The sequence below is a fragment of the Danio rerio genome, chromosome 18 (assembly GCF_049306965.1).
Source record: "Danio rerio strain Tuebingen ecotype United States chromosome 18, GRCz12tu, whole genome shotgun sequence".
Taxonomy (NCBI): Eukaryota; Metazoa; Chordata; class Actinopteri; order Cypriniformes; family Danionidae; genus Danio; species Danio rerio.
The window spans coordinates 31407501-31424005 of NC_133193.1; the positions used below are offsets into that span (position 1 = coordinate 31407501).

Genomic DNA, 16505 nt, shown 5'->3' on the forward strand with positions numbered 1-16505 from the left:
TTTCTTTGTGATTGAGGGAATGCAGCGAAAGAGGGAAATCTTGCCCACCCTTCAACCTGTTTAAAAAAGCAGTCTGTGAGATTCTGTGAAATTGTTAATAAATGCAATTTTTGGATTCAATTTTGTGAGCACTACAGACTCTGTTCGCTAATGACCTTTAATGGATGTGTAGCAAAGCTACTTTTAAACAACTGGCTGTCTAAAGGGGACCATCAGAATAAAGTATTATCAAAAAAAATGCTTATTACTTATTCTGACCTGAATTTATAAAAGAATAAGTGATCATAATACATTTGATTATATTTGAAATGATTACAATTTTTTTGGTTGACTGATAAAAATATTATTAAATTGATGTTTTTGCACCACATTTTTATCCCTAAGAGTCTTATAAGGATCAGTTTACCCAAAAAACTCTCTGAAAATTCTGTTATTATTTACTCATTCTCGTGTCACCTCAACCCCTTGAGATCTTTGTTAATTTTCCGAACTAAGATTAGGTTATTTTAGTTTAAATCTCTGAGAACTCTCCATATATTGCAACAGACTTCCAAGACTTCAAAGAGAAGGCTCAAAAGGGAACCAAAATACTCTTCCCCCGTCAGTTTAAGGTACACTTTTACTACAGGCTATTCAAAATATTGCCATTAGGGTTGGCAGCGCAACACACAAGCTTCATATTGCCTGAACTAAATGTACACAATGATCTGAAGTGAAAAACAGTGGCCAGGTTGTTTAAACACATTAAATATTTTCACAATGTTTCTTTTTTGTACTTTGAACATTTCAGGACTATTGCTGTCTATGGAGAGTCAGAGATTTCCTGGATTTAATCTAAATATCTTTATTTGTGTTCTGAAAATCAACAAAGGTCTCAGCGGATTGGAACGATACAAGGATTGAGTAATCAATTACATTATTTTCATTTTTGCGTGAATTCTTACATAAACATATTCTACCTTATGAGTTTTGTTCTAAGTATGCTTGACCATTTATTAGAATTTGGGGGAGGGGTGATATGATTATATTTTATTATAAATAATGGTAACAATGTCTGATAATTGTGTCATCAGAAAAAATAAAAATAAATAAATGACATTGTATGCATATCCTATACAGAATGTAATTAGAAGTTAAGGAGGGGAAACACAAGAAATCTTGTTTATTTTAGTGGCATGTTTATAAGATAAACTACACTGAAAATGCTAAAATATAGAGAATCTAAAAATTTGGTTCAATCTTTACAGAATAAATCTTTACAATCTTTAAGATTAAGCCAACAGTATGTTTTGCCTGTATTATACTCAAACTTGGGTTGATATAACCTAGTGTTTCCTTTTTATAGAATATACACATTAGTTGTGTTTTATGTTGTGTTGATCTGACTTACAGCATCTTCCCTGCTAGTGCAGCTCTGCATGTTTACATTGCATTGGTAATAATCTAGATTTATTGTAAATAATGAAAGAAAAAAAGAAACGCCTGGTAGTCATTATTTGTGCTCGGAAGAACAAAAAAAAAAAAGACATTTGAAAAAACTGTGTATGATTAGGTATGTTTAGGAAAAATGGTCACCATCTGTTGTTTTTAAAAGTGCTATATAAATAAAGCAAACAAACAAACAATTTACTTTGTTTCACCTATACACTCTAAAATGCTAAGTAATTTCAACTCAAATATGGGTTAAATATGGACTAAATGTGAGCTATAAATTATAAATAAAAATAACCCAGTTGGAGTTGAAATAATCCAGGATTTTCAGTGTAAACATTAACTGTTTCATGTCGTGTTCATTTGACTCACAGCGTCTTCCCAGCCAGTGCGGCTCTGCAACAAATACACGTTGTTCTCAATGCAGTAATCCTCTTCACTGAGATCCAGTAACACATTGACATACTTTCTGCCCGAAGACTCAGAGTTCCTTTTTGAGCTGTCAATATTCGCCGACTGTTTTTCTGCATCAGCATCGTCTGACGCACAGCTTGCAGAGACATCCATCCTGGACAGCTTCAATCACAGCCTGAGAAACAACAAAAAGGAGATCACTTTGACTCTAACAAGTTAACGTTAGGCTACTGTTTAAGTTTTCGGATAAATGTAATAGAAGTGTTTATACATTATACAGTATAAACGTACGTTATTTTGACAGCACTAACATGACCGTAATTTGAATAGCCTACTCACGGTGGATATTAAAAGACAGTATACATTAAAGGGCCTTACACTGGTGAAGTAAACTGAGAGAACGGATGTTTGGAGTCATGTTGTCATGTCAACCGTGAAAGAATGACGTAGTGGAAAGAGAAGAGCCTTGTTTGTCGGCGTGAGCGCACTTATAAGAAGCCGGCGTCTACATTGGTTTTGGTAGTCTTACTGTTTTCAGTTGCCATTTCTTCTGTTTATCTTGCAGTCTATAAGAATATCGTCATCGTGTGTTTTGAAAAGGAATAACGTGATGCGTAAAATAGCTATGCAAAACAGAGGCACTCTCCATACTTTGCTTCTCATAGTTTCAGGTTTTACACAATAAAATACCTGAGGGACAAACGTGCATTATGAATAATACAACGGTAGTCCAAAAGCATTTCAAACCAACGTTTGACTTTTACCTTGAACTGCCCATTGCAGTGTAAGGTTACATCAACAGCGAGACGTGATCGAGCTCACGGACAGCGTGTTGCTGAGGGGGCGTGTCAGCCTGGAAAAAAAATCAACTTGGTGACGGTAAGGCTCATGAATTAATAACTACAAATGAGCCTTTCGTAATTGGTTGAAATAGACTATGGTAATGAGTGCCAGTCCGCTAGCGAATTAAAAACGCTTATTTTGGCTCATGAATATTAAGTATTTTCTGAGCGCACGACCGAGGAAGGTTATTTTGACCTAATTAATATTCAGCACCTGAGGCGTCGCCATAGTAGGATTCAGCCGGCAACAGCATCTCGGCAAAGATTGGTCCAGACATCCGCAGTACTATCAGCCAGCTTCCAGTGCCCTATGATGCGGAAGGACATCTAACGTTAGATCACGACGGAACATTTTTCAAAGGATTTTGCTGACTCTTATGGAAGCTGAGACTGTGGTAATGCTGCCTCCCAAGAACTGCATCCCCAGAAACTACAGTTGTATCGCTGGGCTTTTCGGAAGCTTGGCGACAGAGCAGAAGCTGGAGGACGGAGAAGACGACATGGAGGAAGATGAGGTCAAGAATGGAGACTGTGAAGCGTTACAAATCAACGTAGTAAATACAAAGCCGAGAGGGAGAGAGTCGTTCCTGAAGCCCCCACACAGCCCGACTCAGCGCCGCAGGTGCAAGTCTCTCCCGACATCGGCTGAAAGGGCCAAATTAGAAATCGCTAGAAGCCGGAGCCCAAGCAGTCAAAAAAAGGTGCGATTCGCAGACTCTCTGGGACTGGATCTGATTTCTGTCAAGCACTTTGATGACACGGATATGCCTGAGGTTCCAGACCGCATTATTGACAGATTCAAAAAAGCCAGAGCTTTCCACTTGAATAACTTCGACAACACGTCAAGCCAGTCTGTGTTTATGGAGCTGCTCTTTACAAACCCAGGATGCCTGCCTGACTTCCAGGACAGAGTCAGTGCAGGAAAGGTGTTGCTGGAGTCTGTTCATGCTGATGAGTTCTGCATCTCGGGGGTCGTTCGCGTTCTCAACCTGGCTTTCGAGAAAAGCGTCTATTTGAGGTACACCTTGAATAACTGGACGTCCTATACGGATATTCTGGCCTTTTACATCCCCCATTCTAATGACGGGGAGACCGACCAGTTCAGCTTCAAAATCATCACCCCGACCTTTCTGGAGTTTGGAGGAACACTTCAGTTTGCCATCAAGTACTGCGTAGGAGGTTGTGAATTTTGGGATAACAACAGTGGGAATAATTATAAAGTAAGACGCCACAGATTTAAAATTTCTCCTCCGAGGGAATGGGAGAACGGCTGGATCCATTTTATTTAATGCGCGTGTCAGCCGTTCCGCTATGACGACCCTTGGCTCATGAATATTCATTAGGCGAGCGATCCAATGAGGGACTGGGTACAGTAATAAACATGAGCTAAGCGTTCGCCATAGTAGGATTAGTATTGTCGCCAACAGTGCACCTCGAGGGAACTACTGACCTTACATGCAAACCGTATGTAGCATATACGTAAATCGTACACGTTCATTGTTTGTTGGTCATTGTTTTACCAGTGTCAGTAGATGGAAAATGAAATGGATGCCAGATGTACGACCACTAGTTGAGGAATGTAATTTGAGGTGTAAAGCACTGTTTAGCTAAGGCAGCCTTCTACATGGATGGCCACAGAAACAAAACCCATCCTGTGTTCATTGAATTGAGCAGCACATGATCCTTTTTGGCTTCAGCTTCACTGCATGTGCTGTAATAGGATATTGTGTAATTATTACATAATCCTCAGTGTGCTTCCTACCCTTCAGAACAAGTGTAATCATATCGCTTCAGCGTCACTGTTGCACATCAAAATGTGGCTGTAAGTGTTTAGGCTCCATTGGAGAAAGATTGTTTTTGACATCCCTAATAATAAGTCAGACCTTCTAGAAAAAATACAGAGCCCCTGTGGTGTCTTGCTGTCTAAGCCTTGTGCATCTACTGTATGAATTGTTCACACTATTTTTCTCCCTCGGGAAACAAATACACCAATTTGTATTTTACTTTCAGTGTTTAAAAATCACTTTTTTTTTTTGAAGAAATCTGATAATTACTACTTAATACAACTCAACTGTTAAAAATGTAAAAATACAAGTTAAGAAGAATAGATGTAGGCTGTTGTATAAAACTGCTTTACTTTCATATTAGGAATAAACAATACTATGGAAGACAATGGCTACCATTTTCCAATATTCGTCCAAATATCTTCAAATAATTTAAAAGATTTGAGGGTGAACTGTCCACTTAACTGCAATAAGACTGGTGGAGGATGAAGTGGGAAAACAACCTTGTAGTCTCCAGTGCCACCATTTCCCTGTCTACACTTCATCCTACGTAACACTTTCCAAAGTACAGAGTCAGGTGCTGCTAAGATAAGGCTAAAGCCCAACAACACCACAAGCTGAAGTGTTATGGATTTTTTCAATATTTAATGGACAGATTAGTTTGAGTGCCTCCTGAGCATCTCTTCCCCTTATACTGCTGTTTAAAGAATTGTTCAGAAATTAGCAGTTATTTGAGGAGATATCCTAAAAGGTCAGTCTAACTCATGTGCTTAAAAGCACCATTACTCAAGGGTCATTCTCAAATCTCAATAGTGACAAATGTATTGATTTTTCTATTAACAGGGGTTTGTCTTTCAGTCTTTATAAACTAGCAAAGCCTCAGAGAACCTGACACTTGCACCTCCGGGGACTCCATGTACCAGTTGCAGATGGAGAAAATGGTGGCACTGAGTGTTGCAGATAATGCACGGCTTTTACAAAAGTCCAATTTGTTAGCAACATCTACAAATCACCTTTTAATTACAAGCTTTATTGTAATGATATTTGAAATTAGAAAAATGTGCTTGGGAAAAAAATAATTTGATCAGAATATTGAATTGCCTAGTAAATATGCATGCACTGTATGTCTATATAGTTTTTGTTTTTTTTAAGAAAGGAATTTGCATGACAGCATGACACCGATGTGGCTCTGAAGAGTTTGTCGAGTTGTAAAAAGGAACAAAAGAGGAATACTGTAGATGGCTGAGGGATAGATTAATTATTGCCATCAAATAATTGGTTGAACCGATCTCATGAGGAAGAGTAACTATTTTACATGTTGTTAGAAAAGTGTCCAATTTGTTCAAATTAAGAAATGTACGACGTGTCCCTAAATTACTTTGGAATGAACAAATAATACTAAAATGTGTGAATAGAAATGTTCAAATTAGCCGGTAAATAAAAAAGCTATGAATTGCCATGGGATTCCTATGAATTAATCTTGCTGTAGGACTAGCTGGTGCTGCATATAAATGTTAGTTGCTGTCATTTTCAACATAATCTTCAAGTCGTTCCAGTCTTGTTTTACACATATTTTCAATCTATTTATTTGGCAGCTGTTCAGTAAGTAGGATAATGTAGAGTCATTATCACAAAACAATCCCCTCAATATAAATCAGGGGTGTTATTTTCAGCAGGTTATTGTACATTGATAACCGGAGATAACAAATGAATATACGTCAAAAAATATCTATACCTATGTATATGTATATAAAATCAAATATTTAAAATATATTCCTTACGTTAGACCAAATACATATCTACTGTGAAGAACACTTCCAACATTTCCAAGTTTATTTTTGAATCAGATGACAACTTTTTAAGATGTATTTTTTTGGAACAAAACCAAATATTTTCAGGTAGTTGATGACTATAAAGCCCAGACCTTAATAAAATAGGCTGTTATACTGAAGTTAGCTTTCGTGCTGAAAGTGTTTTAATATACCTCACATTGTGTAAGCAAGTAAGAGTGAATTTTAATAACATGGGTGTGAAGGATTAGTGAAGTATTTCATGTCATTAGAAATTTGTTAAATGCTTTCAAAAGGTTGGAGTGGCGAGCAGTTAGTGAGCAGCTAGTTTTACGAGCTATTAGTTTTATTAGTTAGCAGTTAGGTTTGTGTCAGTGGAGCTCAGCTATAAGGTTGCAGGGCAGATTAAATTGCTTCCTGATCCTCTTGTTTTTGCCACAGGTACCCTGTAAAGCGATTAATTACCTGAGTAAACTCGTTGCCTTAAAAGCAACAAGTTGACTTTACTTAAAGTGTCACTATTATTGATTTCTTTTTAAAGTACCTTCCATGCAGTGTGTAACACTGCTCTAAGTGTACATTTGAGTTTTAAACCTAAACATTGTCTGTGTATAAAGTTATTGACTTTCAAAAAATAGTCGACTAATATAAATCAAATGAATCTTTAGCTGTTTCCAACATGCGCTGCACGCAGTAGACCAATCACAACAGACTGGGTCATGGGACCAACCATCGCAGATTAGCATCATGTAATGGAAGGGTTTAGAAAATGACTCACATCATCAAAGTCATATGGGATTCATTACGATAATTTAAATGCAAATTATTAGACAACAAAAATGTTTGTTTTTTCCTTTTGACCTTGCATGCAGTGTTGTTGGGCACTCCCCAAACCAAAATATTAACCTTTTATAATGCATAATATAGGATCATTAAACAAAATTGTAAACCCATTGTAACTGTTAATATGATATTTTATGTTTTATAATTATGGACCTAGTTCATTTACTTAATAATTTTAGGGAAATGAGCTTACTCACTTTTTAAAGTAAAGTCAACTAATAGCTTTTTACAGTGTAATGGTTGAAAGAAAATCATGCCACTCGAAGCAGCACATTTTATCAGTGCCCTATAAACTATATTTGACATTTGTTAAAAATGTTAAGCACTTTCATTTAAGGCTTTTGTGTCTTCAGCAGCACTTTGAGATGTTTATTACTGAATGACAAACGATTGTAAAGCCTTTCACAAAGTAAAGTGTCTGCCCTTCGAAAAGACTTACAGTGCATTCAGAAAGAATTCAGACATCCTCAGTTTTCACCCTTTGTGCAGACTGATATGAGAATGAATTATTTGAAGCAATAGCGTGCGGTCACATCAGTGAATTTGAATTCACAAAGAAATCACTCTCAAACATGGCAGCTTTTCTATTAGTCAGTGAGTGAAATCTGCATTTTCATCCTCATTTAGAACATCCCCCAGATTACAATATTTCCTGTACGCACGACTGCATTTTGACCACTAGATGAAATAATAAGAAATGTGAAAGAAGTCTGAATACTTTTTGAATGCTCTAAATATGACTTGCGCACAAATGAACACGCTGCTGCCATTTTGTTTAACACAACTAGAAGCTAAATATATCCAAAGCCATGCTTTAATATTATCTTCATCATATTTCTTAGTCCTTTTCAATCGTTGTAAAAAAAGAACAGTTTGAAGGCTAACAGATGGAATGATTATGTTGTTGTTTTTTTCTGTGATATATTTATTGTTTGAACAGTAACTTTAGCTTTGTGGAAGAAAAACACCTACACTTGTTGTTTTACCAGTTATTCATTGTGTTTGTTTTCACCTATGCAATACCTGTCTTTGGCATTGTATCTGCGTCTTGTTAATCATTGTTTTAATTTTGAACAGTGGTGTCGTATGTCCTCTGCATGTGGAGAAATCCTGCGTTTTTATTTATATAGTGAAAGTCTAGCAAGCTGAACAGAGTATTGAACATTTTGAGGTAGCAAAATTCACTGTGTAATACCTCATTTCTCCTTCAGCTTTACGCACTGTGTTGTGTTGATGGGAAAGATCACGCCTCGGTTTTCTGTATTTGCTAATAAAATTCTGTTGTGGTAGAAAATGCGGAAGTGTAATCATTTGTTGACCTTTGTGAGTAAACATGAGCTCCATGTTTTGATCAAGTACAAAAATGCACAAATTAAGGAGTTGGTATATTGCCGAATCGTTTTCACCTATTATTACATTAAACATTTAATTAGTTTTATGTTTGACAATCTATATTTTGTGCAGTTTTCAATTCGTTTTAGGAAGTATTAATATTATGCACAAAAAAAAATGTACAAATACAAATGATAGTTTTTGGTTGTAATTGTTATTTTAACATTAGCCAATATTGTTTCGAAATTGATAATAAAAGCAACACGCGCACACACACACACACACACACACACACACACACACACACACACACACACACACACACACACAATACCAATGGCAGATACATCTGGTCACACAACCCTTACTTATAACTTTGACACCGTTTACACAATGTAAAAAAAAATGCCTCTTTGGCAATTCTTTAAAAGAAAAGTTAATCATTCAAAATATGTAATTTCTAGAATATGACATCTTTAAAATATCATTGACTCACTCAAGGACCCAATAGGGCTAGTGGTCAACTAAAGCAAATCTCATTGGTTTAACATTGCAGTTGGAATTTGGGATTGCCATGAACCCTCATCCTCTATAGGCAAGATGGTCCAGAGATGTTCAAAGTCCAGAGGAAAAAAAAAAAAATATATATATATATATATATATATATATATATATATATATATATATATATATATATATATAAATATATACACACATATATATATATATATATATATATATATATATATATATATATATATATATATATATATATATATATATATATATGTATGTGTATATATTTATATATATATATATATATATATATATATATATATATATATATATATATATATATATATATATATATATATATATATATATGTATGTGTATATATTTATATATATATATATATATATATATATATATATATATATATATATATATATATATATATATATATATATATATTTATATATATATATATATATTTCAAAACATTCCATGCAACTTCACAGTGGTTCAAACAGTGATTCAACTGTGATCATATGAATCTCCAAGAACACTTTTGTGCACCAAAAAAAACTTTGTTTTGCCCACGAATCAGAATAGAGCGTGCTGTGTTGCAACTACAAAGGCAAATACAACATTGTATCTAATTGCCATTTTTCTGATCAAAATTGTGATTAACTACCGTTTCATAAGTGCACAGGTTTGTGTGATGGTTTTAACAGAGCCAAAGAAAAACCAAGCATAATAACAGAATATGCTACACTATGCAACTGCTTATTTAAAACCTCTTAAACATTGTTTCTGTTTTTTTTAACAAAGTCAGTTGTCATGACAAATTAAGAAAATAGCTAGAGTATCTTAAATAAAATAAATTATTTATACACAATGTTTTAAAAATCAAAACAAACTAAAGAACAATATATCATATCAGTTAAACACAGACGAGAACCTGCATTAAGGTTGAAATGATACCAAGCATTTTTGACAATTAAAGTGCAAAGAACACAAATAATTCTAAAGTCAAAAGGTCGACAATAAAACCTTCACGTTTAGATTGTTAAATTTTTCATATAGTTTAGGATAATGTGCTGACGTACCGTCAACAACTATATGCTTGTTATCACATTTAATAGAGCATCAAAATAATCGCAACCTTTCAATTTGAGATTTCTGGTTTAGAAACAAATCACGTGGGCCTAATTGTTACTATAGTCAATGCGCACCCTGAGCTACATATGGGAGAAAAACAAAGAATCAGTTAAATTAATAATACAAATGTCACAAGGCAGCACAGTGGCTCAGTGGTTAGCAATGTTGCAAGAAAGTCGCTGGTTCGATTCACCAAGAGGCATTTCTGTGTGAAGTTTGGGTGTTCTGCCCATGTTCGCGTGAGTTCCTTCTGTTTGCTTTAGTCCAAAGATATAAGATATAGGGGAACTGCATAAACTAAATTTGCTGTAGTGTAAAATGTTCCCAGGCAACCCCAAATAAATTAAGGACTAACCCGAAGGAAAAATGAATAAATGTAACAACAACAACAAAACACAAAGCATGGAAAATCTCAGTAGTTTAATTAAACAAAGACTCACTCTTTTTCCTCATACACTCCATTTACAGATTGTATTGCACAATAGAGTAGTGTGACAGATTTGCAAAATAATCTTACATTGTAGCTCAGCAAACACACAAATCACAGTTCCATAGTAAATCATTCAACAAGCAAAATAACTCAAAAATCATGGTATAAATCCAGTGTTTCTGCATTCCAATAATCAGAATCCCACTAAAGCATATGTGTAAAGCTTCTAACAATGTTAGTCTCCTTGCTTAAAGGCCTGCAAAACATCACACGTATTAAGCATACAAATAAAACTCCATATTCTCTCTTTACAGATACAACATCATAAATTACTTTTAAATCTCCCGTTCATTTACAGTGCAGACAAACAAGATTGACATTCATCTTCAATTCTATTTTACAGGGCAGCTCATGAAAAACATAATAGCTTAACTAAATTTAAGATTTCAGTGCATAGCCGTTGCATCAGATCATCTAAAATCTGCGTACCTCTTCTTCTAAACGCTGGTGTTGAAGTGTGTGTGGAAACCAGTGTCGTGATACAGCAGCTTCCAGTTTATGATTGACACCATTCCACTTTAAATCAACTGAGCCAGCGTATAAACAGACACTCCTACACTGTTTATCTAGAGCGGAAGCTTCTGGATCCACTAATTAAGTCTGTTTGTGCAAATGTGATTTGGTGAGAATTGCTCTTCATAGAGATGAACCGAGGCACATGAAAACCAGCACATGAAGCATGAGAATGTACCCGATGAATAAGTAGCGGGATTTGGCTCTGGATTTTAGGAGTCTTGAACAGCTGTATGTGCTTCTTCCTTTGAGCCAACGTTGACACAAGTGAACCCCGCTTTTCATCTGAAAAAGTGTCGCAAGAAATTTAGTCACACTCAAAACAGCCATCCAGCATTACCACATAACCTCAATTTAAATGCAAGCATAAATCAGAAAATTTAGATTCATGAGGTACAGTTGCGAGAAAACGGTTTGTGAACCCTTTGGAATTACCTGGATTTCTGGCTTGATTACTCATAATTTGTAGACTTATCTTCATCTAAATCACAATTAAAGACAAACACTTTCTGACTACACTAATGACAGACAAACAAGAAGACATGAAGAGTGATCAATGACAAGGCTGGCTCGAGGAAGTTTGCAGTTTTATTTCTTTTTGTTGCAACTGTAGTTCTCTGCAGAATGATCACATTGCTTCAATATCAAGCCAGGAATGGATTTGAATTTAAAAATGCTTAAATGAAAATGCATACATTTTAAAATGAACATATAAAATATATAGTTTAATAAACTTATTCTCCGATAAGAAATAAAAATGCATAAACTACAATGGAAACACATTTACAGAATAAATAATAATAAACTTATTACAGAATAAGTACATGCATCAAAAAAAGTCATGAGATTTTGATTTAGGAGAACATGTGATAAAAATGGGTGCCTTAGGACAGCATTAATGGACAAACCAGTCTGAAATGTTGTTTTTGCCATTATGAAATGCCTTAGACAAAGTCCACCAAGAGTGGTCTCATGGCTCCAAATGCCACCGTGCATTTATTGCATTTCATCTGAGGTGCAGGTACTTTCCTACCACAGCAAATTCCTTTTTTTGTTGTTCTTTTGTTGCCCGTTTATCATAAAGTGACAAATTATTGGATGGAAATGTTGTTTTATTAGCAAATTTTTTATGCAATATTACAGTTTTGCTTATGTCTAATTAGCATCTGTGGATGGAAACATAACTACTCACTTTGCAAAACGCAAGCAGAACACATCTTGAGAGTCTAGAGGCATGTTTTGCCAAGCCAGATCAAGTTAGCGATTGTCAGATTTTAAAATAAATTAATAGCTTTAATATTACAGTAAACTATTAAATATAAGTAAATAAAGTTTGCTTTAATGCATAAATGACAGTCTTTTGGACTGTTTATAAACCTACATTGTTAAACTGCTGAAATAATATTTGCTTTCTCAATATTTTGATATGTATTTCTGGCTTCTAAATACATTTAAATTGATAATATTTCTGATGACGACAGCGCTTAATCTTCAAAAAACAAGTGAACTGCACTGACTCTTTCTCCAGAGAAATTTATCAAACTGACACTTTGATTTATCGTGTGTATTCCTGTTTGCTGCATGTATGTTTTACAGCCGCATGTGCTCCAGAGTTAATTTAAAATCTCTGGGTTAAAGCCAGCAAAACGTTAATTTTTGTTATTATTAAAAATTAATAATAATAATAAATTATAATTTTACAATTGTAGCTATATCACACACACCCCTATGTGGAAACTTCATACATTTATTCAGACATACAGTACCTTGTGCATAAATAGGCGTCGGTTTGGGCGAATAATAAGTTCTTCAAACTGTTCTTCATCTTTTTCCAGCTGTATACTGAAGTCTGGTTGAGAACGCCTTGACTGATTTGCCTCCATGCTGAAAGAAACACAACAACGCATATCAAATGGTGTATAAAACACTAGCACAGTCAAGCTAGCAGTAAAATAACTTTGAATAAGTACAGTATAAAGATATTTCTTTCATATCATGATCAACAGTAGTCCTTGACCTGGGTACATTCCCCCATATATTAATGACTGATATTTCCTAATCATGTGAAAAAGAGATTTCCATAGAACTGCTTATATAGGAGCAATGAAATTAAAGTTTGTAGGCATACCACTAGTTTTAGTTGGAAATACCATCTCAACTGCCATATAGGAGAACTATTTGTTCATTTTACACATTTAAGTTGAGCTCACTAGGATGCACTACACCAGGGGTGGTCAACCTAGTTCTTGGAGATCTACCTTCCTGCATATTTCAGCTACAACCCCTAGCAAACACACCTGTCTTTAATTATCAAGTGCTGTTGAGGACCTAATTAATAGACTCAGGTGTGTTTTATCAGGGTTGGAGCTGAACTCTGTAGGAAGGCAGACCTCCTGGAACAGGGTTGAGCTCCCCTGCACTACACTCTCCATTTCTTTCATAAGATAAATAGTTGTCTGATCATCGGAGATTTCAGTTTAGATATAAAGACTAGTATCATTTTGGGAATGAGAGATTTTTGGAGAAGACATTTGATAGTTTTACAGCACAACCAGGGTATTTATTAGCATTGTTTTTTCTTCTTTTTAACTTACTTTTGTATCTGGAAATGTCAAATTTAAGCTGCACTCGGACTGCACTTTTCACTCCATTTATTTGCATTTAAATGTATGAGAATGCAGCAGACTGGAAATGTTTCACATGTTACTGCTTTCGAAAGTTCAGGTTTAATAACCTCTGACCTGCGATATTGCATCAAGTGAATACGTGAGACCAATAAAAAAAAAAAAAAGAATGAACCGTCTATGTAGAAATTTTAAATATGGAGCAATTGTTTGTTTTATCAGAGTTAAATTATCTTGTTTTATTCTGCCCCTTTTTGCTCAAACGCTAGTGACCGTGGCTTTACGCCTATTTCACTCTGGATGTGCTAGCAGAGAAGCAGAAGTGCAGAAAGTGTGAATATGCAGAGCAGAAGCTGCACACACATTCAGACTGGCAGTGTTTGTCACAGCTAAACCATAACTTGTGTACTACAAATAGAGACAGACATCACCCACGGTGTCACCCTATTCAGGTGGTCTAACTCAAGGACTGACTGTAACATGCATACAATAAAGACAGTTTGAATAATTTAAGTACTATGGAAGTCAATGGTTACAGGTTTTCTGCAAAATATCTTCCTTCGTGTTTAAAATAGGAAAGAATCTGCACATTTTACAATTTCCCTTGAGTTTAACGGTTCAGTTTTACCATTTTTTAATCCATTCAGCCAATCTCTGTGTCTGATGAGAGCACTAGTTTAGCTTAGCATATATGATTTTTCTGGATTAGACCATAAGCTTCTCATATATTAGCATCTTCCATTCGCAATGATATTATGCAGGGCTGTTACCTAGCTGGGGACTATTTTCAAGCTCTGCGTAATATCACTGGCCATGGCACTGCAGCAAATCTCCTTGATCATTACACCAAAATGATAGTATAGTTCCTAGCCACACCAACCTAGAAAATAGCAACATTTTATTTTTGATTCTATGATTTACGCTAAGCTAAAATGCTCCCGCCATATTCTGAGTGTATTCAAAAATGGTAAAAGTGGACCTTTTAAATCTAGGTGACTTGTAAAATGAGCCTATTCCGAAAAAAGAGGTTTCTTGAAGTTAAAATGATGACAGAATTTTCAGTTTTGGTGTTTAAAGTTTAATTCATCTCAAACCTGTAGTGTGAAACTAATCATAAGTAGACTATAATGACATTAGCTATTTTAATAAAGTATACGGTGTTATCACAATTTGAAATATTCATTAAAGAGCTTTTATTACCTTACAACTCTCTGTTCTGTCAACCGCAAAGCTTCTTCTGCGACCTCTCTTCTTGATCTTTCCTCCTCTAATCTAGAGTTTAACTGTGACAGGTGAATCTCTGCCTCAGAAAGCCTGGACGAAACATTCAGAAGAAAAAAAAGACAAACAATGAGAATTTCACACATCTAAAATCTAAAAACAGCTGCACGGTGGCGCAGTGGGTAGCACGTTTGCCTCACAGCAAGAAGGTCGCTGGTTCAAGCCTCAGCTGGGTCAGTTGGCTTTGGAGTTTGCATGTTCTCCACGTGTTTGCATAGGTTTCCTCCGAGTGCTTCAGTTACCCCACAAGTCCAAAGACATGCGCTACAGGTGAATTAGGTAAGCTAAATTGTCTGTAGAGAATGTGCGTGAATGAGTGTGTATGGATGTTTCCCAGAGATGGGTCCCAGCTGGAAGGGCATCCACTGCGTAAAGAATATGCTAGATAAGTTAGCAGTTCATTCTGCTGTGGTGACCCCAGATTAATAAAGGGACTAAGCAGAAAAGAAATCTAATGAATGAAAATTTAAAAACACTGAGTCTCAATCATTAACCGTATAAAACTGCATATAAACATTTTCATGAACATATCATTATTCACCTGAACTTTCGACAAACCTTGCAAAAGAAGGTAAAATGTGCTTACAGATATGAATATTGTATGCAGTTATTAGTGAATTTCTTAGACAAACCTCATCCTGAGATCTCTGCTGTCTGATCCAACTTGGTTGACAGTGGAACTGATTGGTTCCTGAGGAGCTCCTGGTGGAACTTCTCCGTAGACTGAACCCTGCTGAGAAACAAGCAGACTTAAACCTCTTACAGATTTAATTCTCATTTTATTTTAAGGTCCTTTTGTACCTGTTCCGCTTTAGAGGCCAAGCACCAATAGTTTAAGCAAATTTTCCAAATAAATACCACCTGACTACAGTCCCCAGTACAAACTAAATTATTTTTCATTTTTCCATTAAAGGCAAAAATATGTTTGAAAAGCCGGTGTTGGTATTCCGGTGTTTAAACCTACCGATACCCCAGTGCTGCAGCAGGTGGGGTTGTAAATATGTCACGCTACTTGCATATACACCTAAACACACATAAACAGTTTCATAAAAATGTGACATGAGTAGCACCACCGCATCATGTCACCTCTTTATATTGCTTTCTATTTGCTGTAGAGTGACCCCAAATGGAACAATTTTTAGAACTTTATAAGATGTGATATAAATTGGTGGTGGTTCTCATCTGGTGTGACCCCTTCTGAGTCCTTAAAGTCTCTCCATGATCAATGGCACAAGTATGGATAGATCTGTACCAGCTTTGCTACTCGACCCTCCAGTGTAATCATTTTGCCAACTTAGTATTATTGTGTTGGATGTTGTTCTCCTGCTTGACCTCCTTGAATATGAGATAGGAATTAATCAGAGTTCCAGAACACACCCACTGATAGTGTGATTGAGACTGCCAACGGAAGCTCAAAAGTGTTTAGTAAGTAAAACAAACTCGCCCAAAAGTTAGCTTTGAGGTTATTTCAGCAGTTCAAAATGCTCACCGAAGGCTA

The 16505-nt window shown here is 35.6% G+C and overlaps 3 protein-coding genes across 11 annotated transcripts in view; 1 reads left to right on the plus strand and 2 right to left on the minus strand.

The window, feature by feature from the left end:
- Positions 1-3986, minus strand: part of si:ch73-103b9.2 — a 4908-nt gene extending 922 nt beyond the window's left edge. Inside the window, exons 1-3 of one of the 6 annotated variants that reach the window (XM_068214702.2) lie at positions 2902-3986; positions 1804-2020; positions 1-56 (exon numbers count right to left, since the gene is read on the minus strand). The exon at positions 1-56 is cut by the window's left edge and continues 922 nt beyond it. In XM_068214702.2, the coding sequence (XP_068070803.1) occupies positions 1-56; positions 1804-1998 (251 nt within the window). In that variant the 5' untranslated portion in view covers positions 1999-2020; positions 2902-3986. Of the gene's footprint in view, positions 57-1803; positions 2021-2136; positions 2263-2609 lie in introns of those variants that run through there. The other 5 variants (XM_005159182.6, XM_005159181.6, XM_073928774.1 and 2 more) reach the window with 5 other exon arrangements.
- LOC101883751 (protein phosphatase 1 regulatory subunit 3E) lies at positions 2960-8398 on the plus strand. Its single transcript, XM_005159199.5, has one exon. The coding sequence runs from the start codon at positions 3065-3067 to the stop codon at positions 3974-3976; it is 912 nt and encodes a 303-aa protein (XP_005159256.1). The 5' UTR covers positions 2960-3064; the 3' UTR covers positions 3977-8398.
- A 2106-nt stretch (positions 8399-10504) lies between these two features.
- The window catches only part of si:ch211-220f16.2, a 51604-nt gene continuing 45603 nt past the window's right edge, over positions 10505-16505 (minus strand). For 2 of the 4 annotated variants that reach the window (XM_073930360.1, XM_073930359.1), the window contains 4 exons: positions 15640-15737; positions 14927-15040; positions 12869-12986; positions 10505-11387 (listed from right to left, as the gene is read on the minus strand). In XM_073930360.1, the coding sequence (XP_073786461.1) occupies positions 11226-11387; positions 12869-12986; positions 14927-15040; positions 15640-15737 (492 nt within the window). In that variant the 3' untranslated portion in view covers positions 10505-11225. Of the gene's footprint in view, positions 11388-12868; positions 12987-14926; positions 15041-15639; positions 15741-16505 lie in introns of all 4 variants that reach the window. The other 2 variants (XM_021467827.2, XM_068214915.1) reach the window with 1 other exon arrangement.